This window comes from Mauremys reevesii, linkage group 9, assembly GCF_016161935.1.
Source record: "Mauremys reevesii isolate NIE-2019 linkage group 9, ASM1616193v1, whole genome shotgun sequence".
Lineage (NCBI taxonomy): Eukaryota > Metazoa > Chordata > Testudines > Geoemydidae > Mauremys > Mauremys reevesii.
The window spans coordinates 63,646,097-63,669,963 of NC_052631.1; the positions used below are offsets into that span (position 1 = coordinate 63,646,097).

At 48.3% G+C, this 23,867-nt stretch overlaps 1 protein-coding gene across 9 annotated transcripts in view; it reads right to left on the reverse strand.

Annotated features, from left to right (window-relative positions):
* Positions 1-11,293: 11,293 nt before the first annotated feature.
* The window catches only part of LOC120371887 (cell surface A33 antigen-like), a 37,302-nt gene continuing 24,728 nt past the window's right edge, over positions 11,294-23,867 (reverse strand). For 3 of the 9 annotated variants that reach the window (XM_039488304.1, XM_039488305.1, XM_039488303.1), the window contains exons 5-11: positions 23,485-23,601; positions 22,115-22,216; positions 20,746-20,868; positions 19,925-20,020; positions 19,280-19,372; positions 12,905-12,969; positions 12,251-12,518 (exon numbers count right to left, since the gene is read on the reverse strand). In XM_039488304.1, the coding sequence (XP_039344238.1) occupies positions 12,453-12,518; positions 12,905-12,969; positions 19,280-19,372; positions 19,925-20,020; positions 20,746-20,868; positions 22,115-22,216; positions 23,485-23,601 (662 nt within the window). In that variant the 3' untranslated portion in view covers positions 12,251-12,452. Of the gene's footprint in view, positions 11,610-12,250; positions 12,519-12,904; positions 12,970-19,279; positions 19,373-19,924; positions 20,021-20,745; positions 20,869-22,114; positions 22,217-23,484; positions 23,602-23,867 lie in introns of those variants that run through there. The other 6 variants (XM_039488306.1, XM_039488309.1, XM_039488308.1 and 3 more) reach the window with 6 other exon arrangements.

A 23,867-nucleotide genomic window follows, 5' to 3' on the forward strand; every position in this document is an offset into this window, starting at 1 on the left:
TCAGATTAGGGTTAGTGTGGCCGCAAATCGACGGTATTGGCCTCCGGGAGCTATCCCACAGTGCACCATTGTGACCGCTCTGGAAAGCAATCTGAACTTGGATGCACTGGCCAGGTAGACAGGAAAAGCCCCACAAACTTTTGAATTTCATTTCCTGTTTGCCCAGCGTGGAGCTCTGATCAGCACGGGTGGCATTGCAGTCCCAAATCCAAAAAGAGCTCCAGCATGGACTGTATGGGAGATACTGGATCTGATCACTGTATGGGGAGACAAATCTGTTGTATCAGAGCTCTGTTACAGAAGACGAAATGACAAAGCATTTGAAAAAATCTCCAGGCTATGATAGACAGAGGCCACAGCAGGGATTCAGCACAGTGCTGCGTGAGAAGCGTAACAGAAAGCCAAAGAATCAAATGGACGCTCATGGAGGAAGGGAGGGAGGACTGAGGACTCCAGCTATCCCACAGTCCCCGCAGTCTCTGAAAAGCATTTGTATTCTTGGCTGGGCTCCAAGTGCCTGAAGGTTCAAAAACATTTTCCCGGGTGTTTCAGGGTGTATGTCATCTATTTAAACCCTTCTCCCCCCCCCCCCCCCGAAAGAAAAGGGAAAAAATCGTTTCTCGACTATTTTTAATGTCACCCTATGTCTACTGCACACTGCTGGTATACGGGGTGCTGGAGCGCTAAACAGCAGCATCCTCTCCCCTCCCCTCCGGCAGATGGTACAGTACAGAAGGACTGGTATCCGTTCTCATCATCAGCCCATGAGTGCTCCTGGCTGGCCTCGGTGAGGTCGACCGGGGTCGCCTGGGTAAAAATAGGAATGACTCCTGGTCATTCCCAGTAGATGGTAGAGAACAGCTGGTAACCGTCCTCATCATAGCAACTGGGGGCTGAGCTCCATCAGCCCCCCACCCCTGTCATGTCTAAAGAAAAGATTCTGTACTGCCTGGACTATCATAGCAGCAGAAGGCTGGTCTCCTCTCCCCCCTACCCTTTAATGTCCTGCCTGGACTATCATAGCAGCTGGAGGCTTCCTCCCCCTCATTTTATCTCACTAAAAAGTCTGTTTCTTATTCCTGCATTCTTTATTACTTCATCACACAAATGGGGGGACACTGCCATGGTAGCCCAGGAGGGTTGGGGGAAAAGGGAAGCAATGGGTAGGGTTGTTGCAGGGGCATCCCCTAGAATGGCATGCAGCTCATCATTTCTGCAGGATATCTGGGGCTCTGACATGGAGCGGCTGTGCTCTCTGGTTCTCTAGTATACTTGCCCCATATTCTAGGCTGGACTGACTCTATTTTTAGATAAAACATAGGAAGGGAATGACCCAGGGAGTCATTCCTATTTTTGCCTATGTGCCCCCGGCCGACCTCAGCGAGGCCAGCCAGGAGCACCCATGATAGCAGCAGACGGTACAGAACAACTGATAACCATCATCTCATCACCAATTTACAATGACAAGGCAGACGGTACAATATGACTGGTAACCGTCTCTGCTATCTTGCAAAGGCAAATGAATGCTGCTGTGTAGCAGTGCAGTACCACGTCTGTCAGCAGCATCCAGTACACAGATGGTGACAGTGACAAAAGGCAAAACAGGCTCCATGATTGCCATGCTATGGCATCTGCCAGGGCAATCCAGGGAAAAAGGGCGCAAAATGATTGTCCTCCGGTGCTTTCCCGGAGGAAGGATTGAGTGACAACATTTACCCAGAATCACCCGCGACACTGTTTTTGCATTGGGATCTCAATCCAGAATTCCAATGGGCAGGGGAGACTGCGGGAACTATGGGATAGCTACCCACAGTGCAACCCTCCGGAAATTGACACTAGCCTTGGTACATGGACGCACACCGCCGAATTAATGTGCTTAGTGTGGCTGCGTGCCCATCCCCTTTCTCTGGTGGCACTAGTTTAATTTCTGGTGGAAAACCTCTTAAACATTGATGTTATTTTCTCATGCACCATAGGAGGGAGCATTGATCTGTGAACTAGTTGCCTGTGGCATTCCAAATACAGATCAATGCTCCCTCCTGTGGTGCATGAGAAAATAACATCAATGTTTAAGGGGTTTTCCACCAGAAATTAAACTAGTGCCACCAGAGAAAGAGGATGGGCAGTAGTGATTGGCAGGCAGGGTTGGGGTCCAGAGATGTGGCTGGAGAATTCAGAGCAAGCAAACAGATGACAAGGGCAAAGAAGAAAGAAAAGTGAGTGGTTGGAAGACACAGCTGCTCTGAAGGGCTTGAAAAAAGACTGAGGTAAGTTTCCTGAGGAATGTCGTACCAAAATGGAGCAGTCAATCTTAGATGACAAAGGTGGGACGCTAGAGCTAAACCATAAGCCTCTGCTGCTTAAATGAAAAGAGAAAGAGCCAAATTTGTAGAGTATCAGAGGGGTAGCTGTGTTAGTCTGTATCTACAAAAACAACAAAGAGTCCAGTGGCGTCTTAAAGACTCACAGATTTATTTGAGCATAAGCTTTCGTGGGTAAAAAACCCACTTCTTCAAGTGCACTCTTCAGACATGGGTTTTTACCCACGAAAGCTTATGCCCAAATAAATCTGTTAGCCTTTAAGGTGCCACCAGACTCCTCGTTTTTGTGGATACAGACTAACATGGCTACCCTCTGATACTTCACACCATACAAGGCACTGAATTTAGCCGTATGAAGTGGAAATTTGTAGAGACATTTAGGTACCTAAAAATGCTGATAGTCGGATTTTTCAATCTGTGGGCACCTGATTACCATTAAAAATCTGTCCCTAAATCCATTAGTGGGCAATAGTAACAAACCCAAACCTGTGGGGAACCAGTCAGTAGAGGGCGCTCACAATCCACTCTCCTATAGTGGGTTACAGTAACACCCAAGAAACATTGTGTAAGGCAGTGGTCCCCAAACTGCAGAGTGCATCCCCCCTAAGGAGTGCAGAGGAACATTTGGGGAGGCAGCAGGGCCCAGCCCAGCCCCACAGAGGGTGGGGAGGGAACACCATCCAATCCCAGCTTTGCTCTGACCCAATCCCCTGCCACAGCCCTGGCTCCCAGTCCCACATCTGGCCCCACCCACAGCCTTGGCCCCCGACTGCAGCCCCATATCCAACCCCAGCTGCAGCCCCCTTATCCCTGTTCACCACCCCACTTGGAGAAGCCTTGGCCCCGCTCCTGACCCTGGCTTCTGGGGGAAGAGGTGCTGACTGGTGTAAGGTGGCTGTGACCCTGAAAAGTTTGGGGCCCATTAGTGTAGGGAGTGAGATCCACAAAGAGATTTAGGCCTCGCACACTGCCCAACTTAGAAAAATCGAGCTATCTAGAAAAATCACAGCAACATACTGTGCTCCACACAGCTTTGGTAGGTGCCCTTGCTCTCTACACATTATGGGTAGAGACTGGAGCCCGAGAATGAGTGTCACACAAGCCAGCATGCTACATGTGGAGTCTAATTTCTATATTGTACTCAATAAATACAGATGCAGCAAAAGACAGAGGATGACAAGAAATAGTCAGCATGGCTAAACCAACCTCAGTTCCTTCTTTGACAGGGTGGGTGGGGGATGGGGGAGCAGTAGACATGATATATCTTAATTTTTAATAAGGCTAATTAAGGAAAGGTGGTTTAGATGAAAATACAGTCAGGTGGGTGCAAAACTGGTTGAAAGACCACACTCAGAAAGTAGTTTCTGTCAGGCGCTGCCTCCCAAGACAGAGTCAGGCATAGTGGATGAAGCTGAGGTTGAATCTGGATGTTGGGTAGGGACTGGGCCCAAGGGAGGGCTGTGGAATCGAGATCTTTGGCCAGGCCGGGATCAGAACAAGGCTCACAGTCTGTAGACATGCCAACACCGTACCGTGGCTGGAGTCCAGGCACAGGCCAGAAGTGGGGAGCTGCTTAACCTAGTTAATGGGCAATGCTGACAATGTGTCCTACGCCTTGCCCCGCTCTTGAAGGTAGGCCCTCCCTGCAACCCAAATTTAGGGACTTAGGTCTGCTTGGTGAAGCATGAATGGGAACCAGCCACTCAGGCACCAGCTTCTGAGGAGGGGGTAGTGCTGTCTGCCTGTACAAATTTTAGTCCAGTGATTAGAGCATTCAGCTGCAATGTGGGAGACCTGGGTTCACTTCCCTCTGCTGGAGGAACACTGATTTGAACAGGGGTGTCAAACCTCTCAGGAGAGTGCTCTAACCACTGAGTTATAGGCTAAGCAGGATGTGGGGGCTCCCTCTTCCTTTCCTGTTGAAGTTGTTCCAGGCTGGAGAAATAATGCAAGTGATTAGAGCAGGAGGACTGGAGCTTGGGACTTCTACCTTCCCCGTGGGTGCCCAAACTCCTGGGCTACAGCATCATTCTACCTTGCTAGCTCTATTTAAGTGTTTATCCACCATGGTGCAGTGTCCCACATCCCAGGCGAGTGTTGTAACTTTTGGGCTATAAGTTAAGTTATAAGGTAGGCAGCACCACCACCTTGCTGCCAGATTCTAAATGGGCGTTGATCGAGTAGGCATGCTCAGAGGCTACCTACTGGATCAGGCCCCCACCTTTCTCCCTACAGTTCATGAATCACTCTTGAGCTTACATGGTAGACAGGTCTCACCTCCCCCATTGCATACAGGGAGGCGGCCCAGTGACAAAAATAGGTGCTGAGGGAACTTTTACCCTGAGAACTTGGGTGTTGAGTGTATTAAGACACCTACAGCATTCGGTGGGAGTTTTATGGAGTCAAAACTGGCATTCAGATGCCTAAATCTGGGGTTTAGGCAGCTAAGTACCTTTGTAGTTTGCACCTAAATCATCTACCTTTTGTCTCTGTCTTTGGTCAATCAACTTTTCAGGAGAGAATGTGAGTGAGGAAGACTGGATGCCATTTACCTCTGAAGGGAAAGGAAACAGAGCTCAGAAGGGTTTGGATGGCAGTCTGAAAGAGCTGGGCTTGAGTCTGCCCTAATCAGCAAGGATGTGTGAGTGGAGAAGCCAGAAACTGGCTAGGTGGGTGCAGCTTGGGTAAGGTAAGGAGCCCTCACCTCGCTGCTGAGAGTGTGCGGGGAGGGGGAGATCAGATGAGAAATGAGACAGCATGAGGTAATATTTCTCTCAATCATTTTACTTGTATTACTCTGAACACACACATAGGAATGCTATAAAAGAAAATCCTAACAATGTAACAGTGATAAACATACATGAGTAACATAGCTGACAGGTACATGCAAGAGCTGAATGACACTGGAGTTATACACTGTAGAAGTGATATTAAAGTTGCAAAATCCAGCACTGAAAAGTTAGGAAATGCCCAAACAGAGATTGTCCACTCCTGCCCTTCCCCCACACACTTCCGTATACACGCAATAAACCACAGGAAGTCTGTGACAGAGAGTCTAAAATAGAATCTGTCTCGCCTCAGCCTCAGGCTTTCAGTACAAGATAACAGTTTTTTTCTTGCCACTTGTCACCTCATGTAATGTCTGCTCTGAGCATGGACTGAGGCAGGGGTCCCTAGACTACATTGTAGGTGATGATGCAATTAAAAACTGCATCATTAAAAACCTATGCTTGAGGTGCAGATTTTTGATTACATGGGCAATCTTTCCTACTAGTATTTTTGAATTTGAGTGCTTGACTTTATGTTACCGAAATATCGGGTCTGCCTAGCTGAGAGCCAATAACAGCCTGACAGGGATAAGGAAAAGATGCTTTATTCTGCAGAAGAAAGGAGAACTCTGTACTCAGGTACAAAGAACTCTGCTGCACGCAAGTTTCACAAGCTTTTTATACACTTTCAGACAAAGACCATGCCGTGTTAACACTTCATTGGTGGTTGCCAGGCCCCGTGAAACCATTATCTGGTCAATGCAAACTGGCTTGGAGCAAGATTTCTCTGCTTTGAGGCAGAAGAGAAAAGGTAGTTAAAAAGTTCAGGTCACTGTGTATGTGAGGCTTCTGCTTCCCCCTACTGGCTGCTTGTAAGCTATTAAGGGGGAGGCCACTAGTAACTTTCACAGTCCCCCCTTTGGGCCTGGCAAGCCCACATTGTCAGGCCCGTTACGCAATTTACAATCAAGCTGGAGGGACAGATACTGGGTCTTCTTATGGACAGCAGAGCCTTTCGTTACAGTATTACACAGACATTTTGCACATTGAATCATTATCCAAATAACACATAAAAATAAAAGGGAGGAAAATAATCCACTTAACAATTGTTCGGAAGAGCCCCGTAAACCATGACCCAAGGTCAGGGAGGAGGTCCTCAAAATTAAGGGTATGATCAAGAGATACAGTGTGGAAAACAACAGCTGCATGTTGTTTATACATAAGTCATCCTGATATCTTGTTTTTCTCACTTCTGAGAGACACCAGTCTATCTACACATTATCTACACAAGGTCAAAACAACTTCTCACACAGTTCTTTTCTGCTCGCCTCACACAATCCTCGCTTCTACAAATCTCGCGTTATTAGAATTACAATTAGCCTAACTCTGGCTAACAGAGACTGTCATGCATGAAGATCATCTACAAATCCCTGTCAGTTCTTTCTGTACTTTTACACTCCCTCCTTTTGTATTTCTAGTACAACAAATATTTTCAAACCTCTATTTGCATTAAGCCATGGATTTCAGATTCTACATCAGATGTTTCAACCTCTGGGTTGAAACCTTAGGGGTTTTGACTGAATGTAATGACCATGCATGATTAGTATGGACATGAAAGGTATTACTTTCAGTACATCCTTTACAACAAACAACAACATAATCCTAAGCTAACTAATAGCAATACAAGCAATAACATTCCCATAGCAATAATATGATGGGGTTGTTGTACAGTTTTGGTCACAAAGCACAATATATCACACTTAGTACATAAAGTGGTGGTTTTAACATACACACAGCTACCAATAACTTGAAAAAAGTAGGTGCTCTGTCAGGATAGTTCCTTGTCCTCTACCCTTCCAGCAAACGTTATCATGAACAGTGACAACTTCCCCTGGCTTCAGTTTATAGATAGAACCCCTACAGCCTCAGTGTAACAGCCAAAATGTCCATTGACTCCCTATTCCTATCCAAAATGTCAGGTGTTATTCTAGGGGCACTGACTATAAATCAGTTAGGTATACCAGGTGGTCTAATTTCCCAGATGTCACGGTAAATAATTCAGTCCCACATTCATCCTCCCCATGGACCCAGCAGGATTCGGTATGTGGGAGCCCACACCCCCCTAACCAGTCCAAATGCTTGGAAGGAGCACTGTAAATGTTCACACTTCCACCCAGAAAGTGTCCAAGTATGTCTCCATGACCACAGATCAGATGGTACTCCTGATGTGTCTGTAAGGGCAGTGGGCCAAGTCTGGTGCTCAAGATCATTCTGAATGGCCATCAGCTGGTCATTCAGGAAATCCTGAATTTCTAAACATACTAGATCCCACTGCAATGCCTTCCCAGCCTCAGTGATATTCAATACCATCTCTGTCAGTAACTTCTGGGTCATAGAACTAAGGGTGGAAATGACATGTAACTCACCAACTCCAGCCTGTACTTGGGTTAGCTGAGCTCCAGAAATAAGGCTAGTGGCCTTTTCTAGTTGGCCCAATTTCTCATCATGTTCTTGGCTTTTAAGAATATTCCAAATGGCTGCTGCAGTATTGGCCCCAGCCCACAGGGATCTGGTCAATTCCCTCTTTTTCCAGAGGAAATAACTTTTTTCTAAGGGCTATCCTTAGAGGGTTTATCCAGAGACCCACCCATCTGTCTTCTGACACTCAAACAGAGAATTACACAGAGAGCAGAGGGAATTATGGTCTAATCCAGGTTTTCCTACTTCTATTACACCAACCGCTACAGGGAACGGGACAGAAGGATCTCAATTCAACCTCAGAGCTTCATCGCACGCAATGGCTTCCACCCCGAGGAATTACGAACGAGAGGTTCAGTTCTGCCCACACACCTAACACCCAAATGAACAGAGCAGAAAAACAACAGTAACCAGTTAAACAGAACAGAACCAGAACCCAGATAGCAAACCAGAACCAGATAGTGTTTCCTTATCCTATTAGGGCTCACCTTATCGGAACACAAACCCCAGGGGCCGCGGTGAAACAGAGAAAGAGGGGCCAAACACCCCGTTGGCGCCATTCCCAGTTCGCCGCAGCCGTCCGGAGTCCAAATGTCCGAGTTAGGAGAGTCCCATCTGGAGTCACCAGAAACTATTACCGAAATATCGAGTCTGCCTAGCTGAGAGCCAATAACAGGCTGACAGGGATAAGGAAAAGATGCTTTGTTCTGCAGAAGAAAGGAAAGCTCTGTACTCAGGTACAAAGAACTCTGCTGCACACAAGTTTCACAAGCTTTTTATACACTTTCAGACAAAGACCATGCCGTGTTAATACTTCATTGGTGGTTGCCAGGCCCCGTGAAACCGTTATCTGGTCAGTGCAAACTGGCTTGGAGCAAGATTTCTCTGCTTTGAGGCAGAAGAGAAAAGGTAGTTAAAAAAGTTCAGGTTACTGTGTACGTGAGGCTTCTGCTTCCCCCTACTGGCCGCTTGTAAGCTATTAAGGGGGAGGCCACTAGTAACTTTCACAGTCCCCCCTTCGGGTCTGGCAAGCCCAAATTGTCAGGCCTGTTACGCAATTTACAATCAAGCTGGAGGGACAGATACTGGGTCTTCTTACGGACAGCAGAGCCTTTCGTTACAGTATTACACAGACATTTTGCACATTGAATCATTATCCAAATAACACATAAAAAGAAAAGGAGGAAAATAATCCACTTAACAATTGTTCGGAAGAGCCCCGTAAACCATGACCCAAGGTCAGGGAGGAGGTCCTCAAAATTAAGGGTATGATCAAGAGATACAGTGTGGAAAACAACAGCTGCATGTTGTTTATACATAAGTCATCCTGATATCTTGTTTTTCTCACTTCTAAGAGACACCAGTCTACCTACACATTATCTACACAAGGTCAAAACAACTTCTCACACAGTTCTTTTCTGCTCGCCTCACACAATCCTCGCTTCTACAAATCTCGCGTTATTAGGATTACAATTAGCCTAACTCTGGCTAACAGAGACTGTCACGCATGAAGATCATCTACAAATCCCTGTCAGTTCTTTCTGTACTTTTACACTCCCTCCTTTTGTACTTCTAGTACAACAAATATTTTCAAACCTCTATTTGCATTAAGCCATGGATTTCAGATTCTACATCAGATGTTTCAACCTTAGGGTTTTGATTGAATGTAATGACCATGCATGATTAGCATGGACATGAAAGGTATTACTTTCAGTACATCCTTTACAACAACAACAACAACATAATCCTAAGATAACTAATAGCAATACAAGCAATAACATTCCCATAGCAATAATATGATGGGGTTGTTGTACAGTTTTGGTCATAAAGCACAATACATCACACTTAGTACATAAAGTGGTGGTTTTAACACACACAGCTATCAATAACTTGAAAAAAGTAGGTGCTCTGTCAGGATAGTTCCTTGTCCTCTACCCTTCCAGCAAACATTATCATGAACAGTGACATTTGCAACCTTAATATTCTTCTAATGTAAGTAATTTTCTAGTGCCTAAAACAAACACAATCCTGCCATCCTATTGAGCTATATTGAGAAGCCAAGTGAACTAATGGCAGGGTTTGAACTAATACCTTTGATGTGTACAACATAAAGCTACTTAATAGTAACAGCAGTACAGTGGAATGGCTTACATGACTATTTACTAGCTAGTAGAGGAATGGTGGGAATCAGGATACTATCAGGCACTATTCCTGGTTTGTGTATTGAGGGCTAATAAGGGCCGGCCTTATGAAAATGGTGCCCTGGGTGAACTTGTATGATGGTGCTCCCTCCATCACCCCTGGCTCCCCCCACCCATCGCCTCTGGGCCATTACCTATACTTCATATAGAATGTCCTTTCGATGTAGATGGGCATCTCCCATGGTGCAGTGTGAGTTAAGTGTCCCTTGGTGAGCCACTTACTTTGACTAGTCCCTTCAAGATGTGCTGGCTAACTACCTTGTGGGAATTACACTAGGAACAAACATTTAAACTCCAGGTCTAGAGCCAATACTCATTACTTCAAATACAAAAAAGATACATGCATACAGATAGCATAAACATATTCAGCAAATCATAACCTTTTCACAGATAGCGTGTGTGTTGGGGAGTGTGAGAGGCAGAGTGTATGTGGGCGTGAGAGCCTGGTTGTGTGTGTATATGTTAGGTAAGTTGATAGACAGTGAGCGCACTGTCACTTTAAGTTCCCCCTGCCCTCCTCACTCACATTGAAGTTTCGCTCCCCCTAGCCCTGGCCTGGCCAGCCCCCGCTGAAGACCCGAGTGGCGCAGGGCTGCAGGCAGGGAGGGACTCGGATCTGCTCTGGGCAGCGAGTGGTGGGGCGCGCTGCCAGTGATAAGCCCTGGACATGCTGCTCTGTGCTCTCCGGGGCTGGGGCAGAGATGGAGCCTTCAGCCAGCTGGCTGAGGAGCAAATGAGAGAGGGGCCAGGGGGGTGGGGAGAAGCCCACCGGCCCAGTGCGAAGGAGGGGATGGAGAAGAGAGGAGTCCGGCCACAGCAGGCATGGGGATGCCCAAGCCCCTTTTGTCTCCCCCTCTGGCTACAGTGTCCTGGGAATGGATCCTGTTTGCCTGGCCCTAAGGCCGGCCCTGGGGCTAATGGTTCGTCATGCTACCTCTGTGTGCTTTGTCCATCTTCAACAAAACTAAGATGGCAAACCCAACTCCCAGTCACTTTGTTACCCTACAGGGCTGGATTCTGCAACCAGTCCTGGTAGGAGTGACCTTGTGTAACCTCTTAGTTACAGACATCTGCAAATGAATGGTGGTGGGGGGTGGTGGTGTTAGACTGATACTCCCCCAGTAAGAGGCCTCTCTCACTATTAAAAGCTCTGACGTGCAGAGAACTGTTAACCCAAGGCAGTGGTAAAACAGAGTGAATAAGCCACCCCCCTTATCCACATAAGTTACACTGACCTAAGTGCTGCTGGGAACAGCGCTGTGCTGACGGGAGAGCTCTCTCTCTTCGGCATAGAGAGTCTTCAGCAGACACGCTGTGGCACAGCCGCACTGCTGTAGTGCTTATAGTGTAGATTAGCCCTAAGTGTTTTCATGAGAATTGTAAAAGGCACCTCTGACCCCAGCCCATCACTTTGCCCAATTTCAAATCCCTGGTTCAAAAATACAGAGGAACGAGAGCACTTCAAAGAAATGGGTGGAAAAATACTTGGTTAACATTAGCAAAAAAGTTCCTATTTTCCCCTAACTGTGCTTTCAGCAATAGTGGAGCCATTTTTTAGTGAAATTCTGGGGTTGGAGTGGGGACTGAGCCTGAGCAGAGTCCTGACAGTGAAAATTTCAGCCCAGGTGGTTAAATTTTAGCAAAGTTTATAAGCAACCAACCACACAGGCTTGCAAGAGGAAGCATTAGCCAGACTTAAGTATGGGTGTTTCCGAGAGCTGGCCATAATGACGACGGGTTTCCAAATTTGATTGTAGCTTCTTCTGGTTCATTGGTGGCATGAGACTAGGGAATGCTCTTTACGGCCGCTAAAGCATGTCTTCCTGAAGCTCCTGCTGCACCTGCACAACACATGTATGTTCATGAAGAGTGCCCTACCGCATCCCACTGCTGGGGCTCAGTGCCAGCCTCATCATGGGGCGCAGGGGAACTCAGAACTTCCATAAATCTTTCAGAACAGTGGCAGGGCCCTGCACAGACAGGGAAAGGATTTCAAACCCCCTTATTGCTACTTGCATGCCAGCAGTTCCTGGGCAATGGTATAACTCACTGAGAGAACTTGTGAATAAAACTGGCATTTTGGAGAACTTGGTGGGGCATAGTCATTTCTGCTGGAAAACAAGAGCAGCACGGAAACCCTGTGGGGAGAGTGTAGATCTATATCCACTTCGACTGTAAGCTTGACGAGACTAGGATTGTCTTGCTGTGTGTACGTACAAAGCCTAGCACGGTAGGACCCTGACCATGGTTGAGGCCTTTCAGTAGCCACTGCAGTAGGAATGTTAACAGGAGTACGAGAGACAAGCTGAGTGAGGGAACATCTTTTATTGGACCAACTTCTGTTGGCGAAAGACGAGCTTTCAAGCTACAGTGACCCGAAGAAGAGCTCTGAGTAAATTCAAAAGCGTGTCTCTCTCCCCAACAGAAGTTGGCCCAATAGAATATGCTACCTGCCCTACCTTGTCTCTTTAATATCCTGGGACTGGCATGGCTACACCACCACTGCAAATAATGGGATTGTGATCATTATTTTAAAATAAGTTTGACAGCCTAAAGACTCCCTAACATCAGACTTCCCCCCATTGTGTTTGAATGGGTGGCAGCCCTGTTGAATGGGTGGCTATTTCAGCTTCCAGCTTGTTGACAAAGGTCTGGAGTTAGCTTCTGGACAGACACATTCCGCTTCAGAACAGCCAGGGAAACCAGATGTTACAATGCTCGGCTTGCACTCTGTTACCATGGCTATATAACTGGGGAAAAATAACATTCCAAGTTTAAAATACCTGAGTTCTGTTAGTTTTTGGAGTGTAGAGAAGCCCTGTGGCTGTGGGTGACAATGGGAGTCAACTCAAAGCTGAAAGTAAGCTAAGGTTCAGCATTCTTCATGTTCTTGGGTGGGAGGGAAAGAAAGCCCAACTAAAACTCTGGTATGGATTACATAATTATTCCGAACCACACCTGCCAGGCTTTTCAACTCTGGCTGCAAGTCTCCTGCCTTCAGTGGGTTAAAGCCAGGCCCCTCCCCTGCATGGTATAGGTGGTAAGTTAAATAATAATTATCATAATAATTTACAACTGAACGGGCAGAGGAAACTCAACATATAGACAATAAAAAATGAGTTACAAGGGCTGCTACCTCCTGGTCTGCTTCCCCCTTGGAATGTCGTTTATTTTCTCTTTGGTCTCCTTGGCTCCTGTGATCTACAAAGCAGCGAGAGGCTGGTTAGCTCCTGTGTTGTGTTTTATATAAGTCACGCTTCGTGTAGAGGGTGACTGCACCTCTCTATGGCATTTTAAGGGAGCCCAGCTGTAGAGAGGAGTGCAAATCAGTCTTTTGGAGAACATGAGTTGTCAGATCCTCCCTTTCCACCATAAGGTGGAAATGTTGGGATTTTAGAGTCAAGGGCAGGAATGTGATTGGGAAAATGAACTTTCCTGTCTAATATTCCCCATCACCTGCGCTTCACCCTCAGGGTACGTCTCCACTACAAGACTATTTCGAATTAACTTAATTCGAATTTGTGGAATCGACCTTATGAAGTCGAATTTGTGTATCCACACTAAGGACACTAATTCGACTTTGTGAGTCCACACTAACGGGGCCAGCGTCGACTTTGGAAGCGTTGCACTGTGGGAAGCTATCCCACAGTTCCCGCAGTCCCCGCTGCCCATTGGAATGCTGGGTAGAGCCCCCAATGCCTGCTGGGGAAAAAAATGTGTCGAGGGTGGTTTTGGGTAACTGTCGTCATTGAACCGTCAATCACGCCCTCCCTCCCTGAAAGCGCCGGCGGGAAATCTGTTCGCGCCCTTCTCTGGTCAGTTACAGCGCAGACGCCACAGCACTGCGAGCATGGAGCCCGCTGCGATCATCGCTGCACTTATGGCCGTTGTCAACTCCTCGCACCTTATCGTCCACCTCTTCCACAGTCAGCTGCTGAGAAATCGGGCGAGGAGGCTCCGTCAGCGCGGTGAGGAGAGTGGCGCAGACCTCTCACAAAGCAGGGTACGCCGTGCAGTGGAGATCATGGTGGCAATGGGTCAAGTTCATGGTGTGGAACGGCGATTCTGGGCCCGGGAAACAAGCACGGACTGGTGGGACCGCATAGTGCTGCAGGTCTGGGATGAATCACAGTGGCTGCGAAACTTCAGGATGCGTAAGGGCACTTTCCTTGAACTCTGTGACTTGCTGTCCCCTGCCCTGAAGCGCCAGGACACCCGGATGCGAGCAGCCCTGACTGTGCAGAAGCGAGTGGCCATAGCCCTCTGGAAACTTGCAACGCCAGACAGCTACCGGTCAGTAGCGAACCACTTTGGCGTCGGCAAATCTACTGTAGGGCTTGCTGTGATTCAAGTAGCCCACGCAATCGTTGAGCAACTGCTCTCAAAGGTAGTGACTCTAGGAAACGTCGAGGTCGTCAGAGATGGCTTCGCCGCGATGGGATTCCCAAACTGCGGTGGGGCTATAGATGGGACTCACATCCCTATCCTGGGACCAGCCCACCAGGCCAGCCACTACATTAACCGAAAGGGCTACTTTTCTATGGTGCTGCAAGCACTGGTGGACCATAGGGGACGTTTTACCAACATCTACGTCGGGTGGCCGGGCAAGGTTCATGACGCGCGTGTGTTCAGGAACTCTGGTCTGTTCAGACGCCTCCAGGCAGGTAGTTTCTTCCCGGACCACAAAATAAAGGTTGGGGATGTGCAGATGCCTACAGTGATCCTCGGGGACCCAGCCTACCCGCTAATGCCCTGGCTCATGAAGCCCTATACAGGCGCCTTGGACAGTGAGAAGGAACTCTTCAACTACCGGCTGAGCAAGTGCAGAATGGTGGGGGAGTGTGCTTTTGGACGTCTCAAGGGGAGATGGCGGAGCTTACTCACTCGCTCGGACCTCAGCGAAAAAAATATCCCCGTTGTTATTGCAGCTTGCTGTATGCTCCACAATCTCTGTGAGAGCAAGGGGGAGACCTTTATGGCGGGATGGGAGGTTGAGGCAAATCGCCTGGCTGCTGATTACGCTCAGCCAGACAGCCGTGCCGATAGAAGATCCCAGCGGGAAGTGCTGTGCATCCGGGAGGCTTTGAAAGCTAGGTTCCTCGGAGAGCAGGGTAACCTATGACTGTCCACTTGACTTACAGAGAAGCTGAACCTGAGCCTGTTTTAGTGACTGTTGACTTCGATCTGCGGTTACATACCCCGTTCTCCAGGTTTCCCCCCTTCTAACACACGTTTTAAAATAAAGTTAATTGAACACTGATTATTAGCAAAGTTTTCTTTAATTATGAATTCCTGTTCTAGGGTTGAAACATGGACGCAGACTGTGGTGGGTACGGTGTGCACTGATGTACAGACCGCTTCTACACTAGAGGAATGACAGGCTCCTGCTCCTACAGCGGTGTCTGGGGGGAGGACGGTTCGGGTGGGTGTGCAGGAAGGGGTGGGTTTGCGGGAAGGGGTGAGGGGTGCCGTCTTTGGGACGGAGTTTGGATGCAGGCTCTGGGCTGGGGGTTGGGGCGTAGTAAGGGGTGAGGGGTGTGTGGGAAGGGTGAGTATGTGTCCGTGGATGAGGGCTCTTGCTGGGGCTCAGGGCATCAGAGAGGCTCGTGGCTAGGGTGGAAGGGCATGGTAAGGGCAGCCTGCCTTGCCATTTGTGGATGGCAGGCGCTAGAACCCTGGGGCAGCATACACCTCACAGACTGACCCGGGGCAGCATACACCTCACAGACTGACCCTGGTGCCTAGTGACTGCAGTCTGTGTGTGTCCTGCTGTTGATCCTGCCCCCAAGTCTGTACCCTGGTAATGGAGGCTGTCCTATGCGATTAAAAAACCCCTCCCCCCCCTTCACACAAAGTCTTCTGACAAGAAAAACGGGACGGAAACAGTGAATAACAACAAACTACTTTTAATACTCAACTACACAGTGGGGGGATGAAACTTGGATTTGGGACTGGGTGATGCAGGAAGGGAAGCACTTCTCAAAGTTTATGGCATCAGAGCGGTGTGGTACATGAGCGCTCTGCTGGGGTGCTGTGCCAGTTTTCACGGCCCCTAGCGCCCCTCCTTCTTGTTATTTTGGGTGAGGGGGGGACAGGACTTTGTGGCGGGGGATTGCGGTTGCAGATACAGTGCAGGGGGGCTCTCTCCTCCTGCCTGCGGTCCTGCAGAACATCTACAAGGCGCCGGAGTGTGTCCGTTTGCTCCCGCATTAGCCCAAGCAGCGTTTGAGTCGCCTGCTGGTCTTCCTTCTGCCACCTGTCCTCCCGTTCGATGTGTGAGCGCTGGTGCTGACACAGGGTCTCCCTCCACTGTCTCTGCTCGGCCACCTCGGCTCTGGAGCAGGCCATCAGTTCCGAGAACATGTCGTCCTTAGTCTTTTTCTTTCGCCGCCTAATCTGCGCCAGCCTCTGTGAGGGGGATGGCGGGGCAGTTCGTGAAAGAGCCGCAGCTGTGTGATGGGAAAAAGGAAGTGATTTCCTTGAAAAGATACATGTTTGCGAACAGTGAACACAGTCTACTCAGTTTCTGTGAACAAGACCATACAGGGAACCTAGTCTCACGAGCTCTCAGGACAAGTTCGAGATTTCGGAATACGCTTTCAGTGGCTGCGGTCTTGCACCGGAGATCGGACAAGCGGGGCGGTACAGCTGAATCCGTTTATCAGCCAGGCCTGGTAAGCCCTACACTATAGGCTGCTTAACAGTTAATGGGTAGCTGTGCCCTCCCGCAGAAGGCAATCTGGAAAGCATAAAGTCCGACCCTGTTCCAGCCCCTCGCGGCTGTGCCCAGGAAAGATCACTGTATGCTTTTCCTCTGCGGCCTCCAACACGTGCCTGTTGAACGAAGGTCTTTGCTATGCAAAGTAAAAGTCAAGCAGTCACAATAGTAACAGTACACTAATTGCCCTACTTAGATGCAGCAGTCGCCGAACGACATTACCCTGAGGCGGGTCACTCGGAGAGAGAGAGAGAGGATGCTGCGGGAATCCCTGCACAGACCAGGACCGTATGCAGCCATGCTGGTGGAGGCAATGATTCCGCTTTACGTGAGGATGGCCTGGCGCGGAAGAGTGTGCTTCCACGGAGCACCGAATAAGGCACCTCTCCCCAGGAACCTCCTGCGGAGGCTTTTCGAGCACCTCAACGAGACCTTCGTGGAAGTGTCCGAAGAGGATTTCTATTCCATCCCTGTATGTGTGGACCTTCTTTTTATATAGTTTTATATGGACAACTTTTTAGCTAGTTTTTATATAGTATATATTCCTGTTTTTTAAGAAATAAATGTTTCCATGTTTATAACACTTACCGACTGATCCTTCCCCTGATTCTGAGTCCGTGTTAACGGCCGGGGAGGGTTGGTAGGGGATCTCTGTGAGGGTGATGAAGAGATCCTGGCTGTTGGGGAAAGCGGTATTGTAAGCGCTGTCGCCTGCGTCGTCCTCCACAAACCCTTCCTCATCTTCCCCATCGGCGAACATCGCCGAGGAACTGCCCCTCAACACTATCCCATCCTCAGAGTCCACGGTCACTGGTGGGGCAGTGGAGGCAGACCCACCTAGAATAGCATGCAGTGCCTCGTAGAAGTGGCATGATTGGGGCTGGGCTCCGGAGCGTCCGTTTGCCGCTCTGACTTTTTGGTAGCCTTGTCTCAGGTCCTTGATTTTCACGCGGCACTGCGTTGTATCCCGCCTGTATCCTCTGAGTGCCATGGCTTTGGAGACCTTCTCGTAGGTCTTTGCATTCCGTTTGTTGGAGCGCAGCTCCGAAAGCACAGACTCATCGCCCCACACAGCGATCAGATCCAGGACTTCCCGGTCTGTCCATGCAGGTGCTGCTGAGCTCGCCCCGATGTCCAACCAGGAATTGAGATTCAAACTGGCCAGACAGGAAAAGGAATTCAAATTTTCCCGGGTCGTTTCCTGTGTGGCTGGTCAGAGAATCCAAGCTTGGACTGCTGTCCAGAGCGTCAACAGAGTGGTGCACTGTGGGATAGCTCCCGGAGCTACTAAGTTCGATTTGCATCCACACCTAGCCTAATTCGAGATAGCCATGTCGAATTTAGCGCTACTCCCCTCGTCGGGGTGGAGTACCGAATTCGAACTAAAGGGCCCTCTAGGTCGAATTAAACGGCTTCCTGGTGTGAACGGTTGAGCGGTTAATTCGAATTAACGCTGCTAAATTCGATTTAAAGTCCTAGTGTAGACCAGGCCTCAGTTAATTACCTGGTACTAATCTGATTTACTAGACTCTCCAGCGGCATTTGCTCTTGCTGGTATTTCAGACACTGCAGGAGGAAGAGCTATTGATGCCACACAGATTAACTTCAAGAAAACGATATACTCTCAAAGTCTCTTCCCCAGGGCAGTGATGGGTTTTGGAAGAACTCCCAGATGTTAATACATGTGTTACAAAGTGCTCTGCGATAACCAGGCGAACAATGAGAAAAAAGCACAAGAAGTTGCATATCTTGAGAACAGCATCCGACGAGAGTTGGTAGATGGGGTAGGAAAGGAAGAAAATCTAGACTGCTCGAGTGCATTGTAACCGAGACATACCTTTATCTGCCCACAGATCTAAAGTGACAACAGCAGCTAGAGACAGCGGCTCACATCACAAGGCCACAGAATCCAAGAACTATAAATACACAGATGTGGGGGGGAATGTAAGAGACACGTACAAACTAACCGGGCAGCCTGAGCAGTGGGGGAGCGACAAATGGCATTTAAAATGAAAGACTTTAACAACTCTTAATACAGGACAGCTGAACAATTTCCCCAGCGAGCTAAGCAGTTATTCAGTCCTTACACTAATTTTGTTCTGTTTAATATTCAGTCCAATTTTACTCTTGTAATTTCTATGGCAAATAAAACCTTGCTTTTATTTCAAGGCAACTGGATGGGTAATTGTTGGTAGGGACAATCCCTGGCCAGACGGTCTCGAGGGAAGGAGATCAACTGCAATGTGGACATAGGTTTTGGAGGTGTGACTGCAGTACGTGTAGACATGCCTGAGCTAGCTTGGATTCCCATAACACTGAAACTGCAGCAGCACTGACTGAGCATAGGCGCTAGGTTCCGGGCTGGCTGGTATAGCTGGTGCTGTAGCCCGTGCTGCTGCCGCTTCACTATTTGTACCCAAACTAGTGAGATTAGCACAGGTATCCCTGCAGTCTTCCAATTACCACTGCGTCCTGCCTGCAGCGTCCACAGGGACAGAGGTACCTGCTTGAGCACTTCATTTAGGGCCAGCTTGTTAAAGGTATTTAGGTGCACAACAACAGAGCTAGGTGCCCTGGGTGCTGGAAACCCCATGAGGCAGCTATCGGAACTGTTAGGTGCCTTAATACCTTTAAAAACCTGTCCCCTAGTCAAAGACTCCCAGGGCATTGACTGTAGACAGGTCACTTGGAGCATGGGGAAGTGAGAGAGCCATACACAAAGTTACCCAGGAAAGAGAGAGGTAGTAAATTATGACCACACAGCAACTGGAATGAAACCAGAAGGATACTCACACCACATGAAGAGGGTTAGAAGGCCAAGGAGAGAGATTACAGCTGAGGTGACTGCATAGCCTGTCAGATCTACAATCTGTGAGCAGCCTCTGTCTATATGTATTTTTTTTAAAAAAGAGAAGGTTACAGCTTGTCAGTAGCTTGCTCATTTATTCAAAGAAATCATAAGGGAGCTAAAATGTAGGACATAAACTTGCATTTAAGCCAGACCTCTATAGGGCTAAGACATGTCTGTGGGAGGAGAGAACCGGAACATCTATATTTTATAATAATACACAAGATTCAAATGTGCTGCCTTGGGGACGTCCACTCCAGAACCCTGACCAGGACTTTTGAGTGATCAAAGGTGAGACAGACCTCCTGAAAACCCTTCCTAGGTTTTCTGCTGAGCCAAGGGCACAGCGGGATGGGACTTTGGGGGTTAGGACAGTGCTGTGTGTGGATACTCATGCAGCACAGACATGTCCAGCATTCATGTGCACTGTCCCCATGCTTTGATAGAAGTGGTTGCCAGCGATGGGGGGTCACTACACCAGGCTCTGCAGCAAGAATCGTCCATGCAGAACCTCCAGCTCTCAGAGGTGAAGGTTTGTTCTCAAGGAAACATGCAGCGTAAACATAGGTCACTAGAGGGTCTGTTCTCACCTTGGAGCTGGGAGATTTTCTGGAGTAGGAGGCTGGCAAACAGGACCACTAATATCACTGCTCCAGGGGCTGCTGAGTCCAGGATGATACGTTGCCCTGGGACAGGGAGGGAAACACGTGAAGGCAGACACACAAATGTGTTATGAAAGTTCCTGTGTGAGGACATTTCTGCTATGTACAAGAGCATGATTCCAAGGAGTGCCTCATGCAGTAAGCGGGTCAGATCATGGGGCTTTGCGTTCTGTTACAAACAGAGTTATGGACAGAAGCAGACAGGAAGTTTGGGAATCAAATCTCATCTAGTGGCAGCTGATATTTTAAAAAGCCAGTGCAAATTCAACAGCTAAGCAGACAGACAAGCCATCCTACAGCTCTGCTGGTCACCATCAAGCTGCTGAGCTCTACCTGATTATAACTTCAGTCTCTCACTCATCCCTTCCGCATACCTGGTGTTATCTCACCGCTCACTGCAGTAAAGTGACTGACACAACCAATATGCTGATTCATGACCCAGAGGTTTCAGAAACGAATCTCAAGTCCTTTCATGCTGGCCTCTCCTTGGCTGATATTTCCACCTTTTAAAGTCATGAGTTTGGGATCAGGGCAGGTTAAGAGTTAGATGTTGGATAGACCTTGCAGTGAATGTGAAGGGAATGGGCTGCAGAGTGAGTGTGTCAATATTAGTACCAGTAAAAGCCCCCTATACTGCCCTTTCCTCTAATTTAGTGAGGCCTATCAGGGTCTTTCCTCAATCCCATTTAGGAAATAAATCAGTTCACCACTTGTCCCCCAGTAGTTGAATCATACATAGAATGACTCACATGGTTTGGTCTTAAATCCACTGAGCTTTGCTGGCTGACACACCAACGTTGCTGATATCAGGATTGTTACTGTTATTACATATACAAGCAAAATCTCAAGCAATATGAAGGCAGCAGAGGGACCTGGGAGAATTAAAACAGAATTAGAGACTGATATGGTTAATCTGGCATAGTGAAGGTGAATGTCAGTGAGAGATCATTATTGGGTGTGGGCACTATACAGATGGGGCTACAGTCTGGCCTCAGTTACACCAGTGACACCCCATTGAGGTCAGTGAAGTCAGTAGGGTGCAGGGGCGTAGCAGATGGCAGAGTTTGGCTCCTGGGCTGGAGATGAAGTTTACAGGGGGGATACAATTGCACCTGTGGACTGGAAAAGTGACTGGCAAAGGGATAGTGCTGAGTGCTGCAGGCTGAGGCATTACAGCTTAAAGGAGGTTTCAGTTTCATCTCAAGAGGGTAGAATTCACTATAAACCAAAACCTTCAGTCAACATATAGATCACACCCTTATTATACATCAGCTACCCCTGCTGCTCCCTCTCCTCCCATCCTAAGCTACTCTGCAACATCTACAAGATGTGCCCATTTCCTGCTCAACTGTGGCAACCAGTATCTATGATCTCGGATATATACCAGTTCCCAAGACCTTGCTGCTAAAGGAGTGTTACTTCCATGACCTTATCTCGGCAGACTGGATTGCGTGGGGCCATTTTGGTGCCCAGTTCTCATTGCATAGGAAGATTAAAGCTTTCCTTCATTTTTCACACAACCTATTTCTCAGTTGGCCAGTTCTGGCATTCATGCATGTCTCTGGAAGGTTTCTGAAATACGGTGTAATAGCCTAGCGTTTGTCACCCTGCTGACCCCGGCCACCTGATCAGGCACTACCTAGGTCAGCCAGTGAAGCTCACAACAAGGTGGCTGAATGCACATGCACCTGAAGGTCCAACCCAGCCAATCCTGCCACATGTAGCTGAACTACCCTGCTTGCCCTGAAATGAGCCACCATATCACCCCCACCCCCTTGTATGAGTCCTCCACCATCTCCAAATGCCCAAAGCCTAGCACATTCCTCTTTGAAACCCACCAACATCACTGCTGGTGCTACCTTTCCTACCCCCTGCATGCAACAGCTGTTCTGGATTTTACTGAGGACCAGATCCTCAGCTGGAGTAAATCTGTGCAGTTCCACTGGCTTCACTGGAACTATGTTGATTTACACTAGCTCCAGATGTGACTCTGAATCTGATCACCCTCCCCGTTGATTGGTTTCTTCTCTCTTCATAGACTCATTCAATTCACCTCGTTCATCTCCTTACAATCTGAAGCAGACACACTTGTTAGTATCAGAGCCAGGGAGACTCTACCTTCCTCCTGCATCCAGAGGACAGTTGCAGCGAACAGCAAGACGGAAGAGACACACACCATACCCTGAATGAATATGATCATCCATCTCCAGTTCTCCCCCGCTAGAAAAACAATAGACAACCAACAGTGAGTGCCCAGAGCTGCACAAGACCTCAGGGTCCGTGGATTGTTTTCAAGGGGCGACACAAACTTTCTCAGCTTTGGTTTGCCTGAGGTTTATTCCCCCTGCGCTTCAAACCAACCCCCAAAACTCAGCAGCTGGCAGTTTCTTGGCTTAAAATAGGCAGGACTGGTGCCAGGCTGTTTTCAGTACAGGGCTGCCAACTCCGTCCTTGGTCAGACAGAGCTTGAGTCTGTTGACTAAACAGGCAGGGTGCAAGGCATAGCTATTCTCCATTGCTTTTACAGATGGGATAAGGAGAGTGCAGGTGGGTTAGAGTCAGGGCCGCCCGGGGCGAGGTGGGGGGGCAAGTGGGACAATTTCCTCTAGGCCCCGGAACCCGCAGGGGTCCCCACGAGAATATAGTATTCTATAATATTGCAACTTTTTTTTATGGAAGGGGCCCCCGAAATTGCTTTGCCCCAGGCCCCCTGAATCCTCTGGGCAGAACCTGGTTAGAGCTTGTGTTGGTTGGGATGTGGGGGTGGAATCTGGATGGGTAGGGGTAAGTTAATTATTAATTCATTTATAATTTTTGATGCTCCTAAAAGCGTGGGACATGACACCTTTTGTATCAGAGCAAACAGAGGCTGTGCCATTGGCACAGTGAACAATAATCTGTTAAGCATCGTTGTCAGTGAGTGCTGATGTGCAGAGCCAAGTATTACTCTCCAGGAGTAAGGGTGGAAGAGTCTGGCCCCAAACGGCGGGAATGTTTAGGAATCAAGACAGAACAGGCTCTGAAGAGTTCAATCCTGTTTGTTATGCTGAGAACGGGCAGTGGAGCTGGGATCTGCAGCTGTTGTTTAGAACTGGGTAACGCTCCCCGGGATTTCCACACAGGGTGGACCGATAGACTGATCTTGCTACACTGGTGAGACCTTCATCTTGGGCCTGACCCAAAGCCCATTGAAGTTGGTGGAAAGGCTCTTACTGATTTCAGTGGCCTTTGAATCAGGCCCACGCCCGAACATCTACACTGCAATGTTATAGCCCTGCAGCCCGAGCCCAAGTCAACTGACCGGGCCAGCTGCGTCATGCTGCGGGCCTTGTATTGCAGTGTAGACATATCCTGGGAGGCTAAGAGGAAAGCAATCGGCCAATGCTGCCTGCCATTATCTGATCTGATCTCAAGCAAAGAAGAGAAGAGCATTTAATTTTGTGTACAACAGATACTATCCAAGAGCCACAGGCACATAAAATACTTACTGATTCTTTGCTTTCCTGACTGGCAGCACAAGATAAAGAAGCCCATCCCAGAGACCAGGGCAAACACCAAAGCAACAGCAGATATTTTCAAAGCAAGTTCTAGCAGAAGCGAGATACCTTGATATGTGGAGAAAATAAATCCCAGTCTTATGGGGAAGCAGAAGAGAAACAATCAACCAACAGAACAGAACAGAGGGGCTGTGGGAGATTGGGAGCTGCTGAGAAAGCTGTTGGGAGCCAGGACGTTTTCTGCTTGAGGATGTGCATAGAGGATTGCTACCCCCTGCCAGTGATGGCACCTGGTCCCAAAGACAAACCCTTCCAGCTGGGTTCTAACCTCTTCTGCAGAGCTGCACCAATAGCAGGACAAAGTGAGATCATTA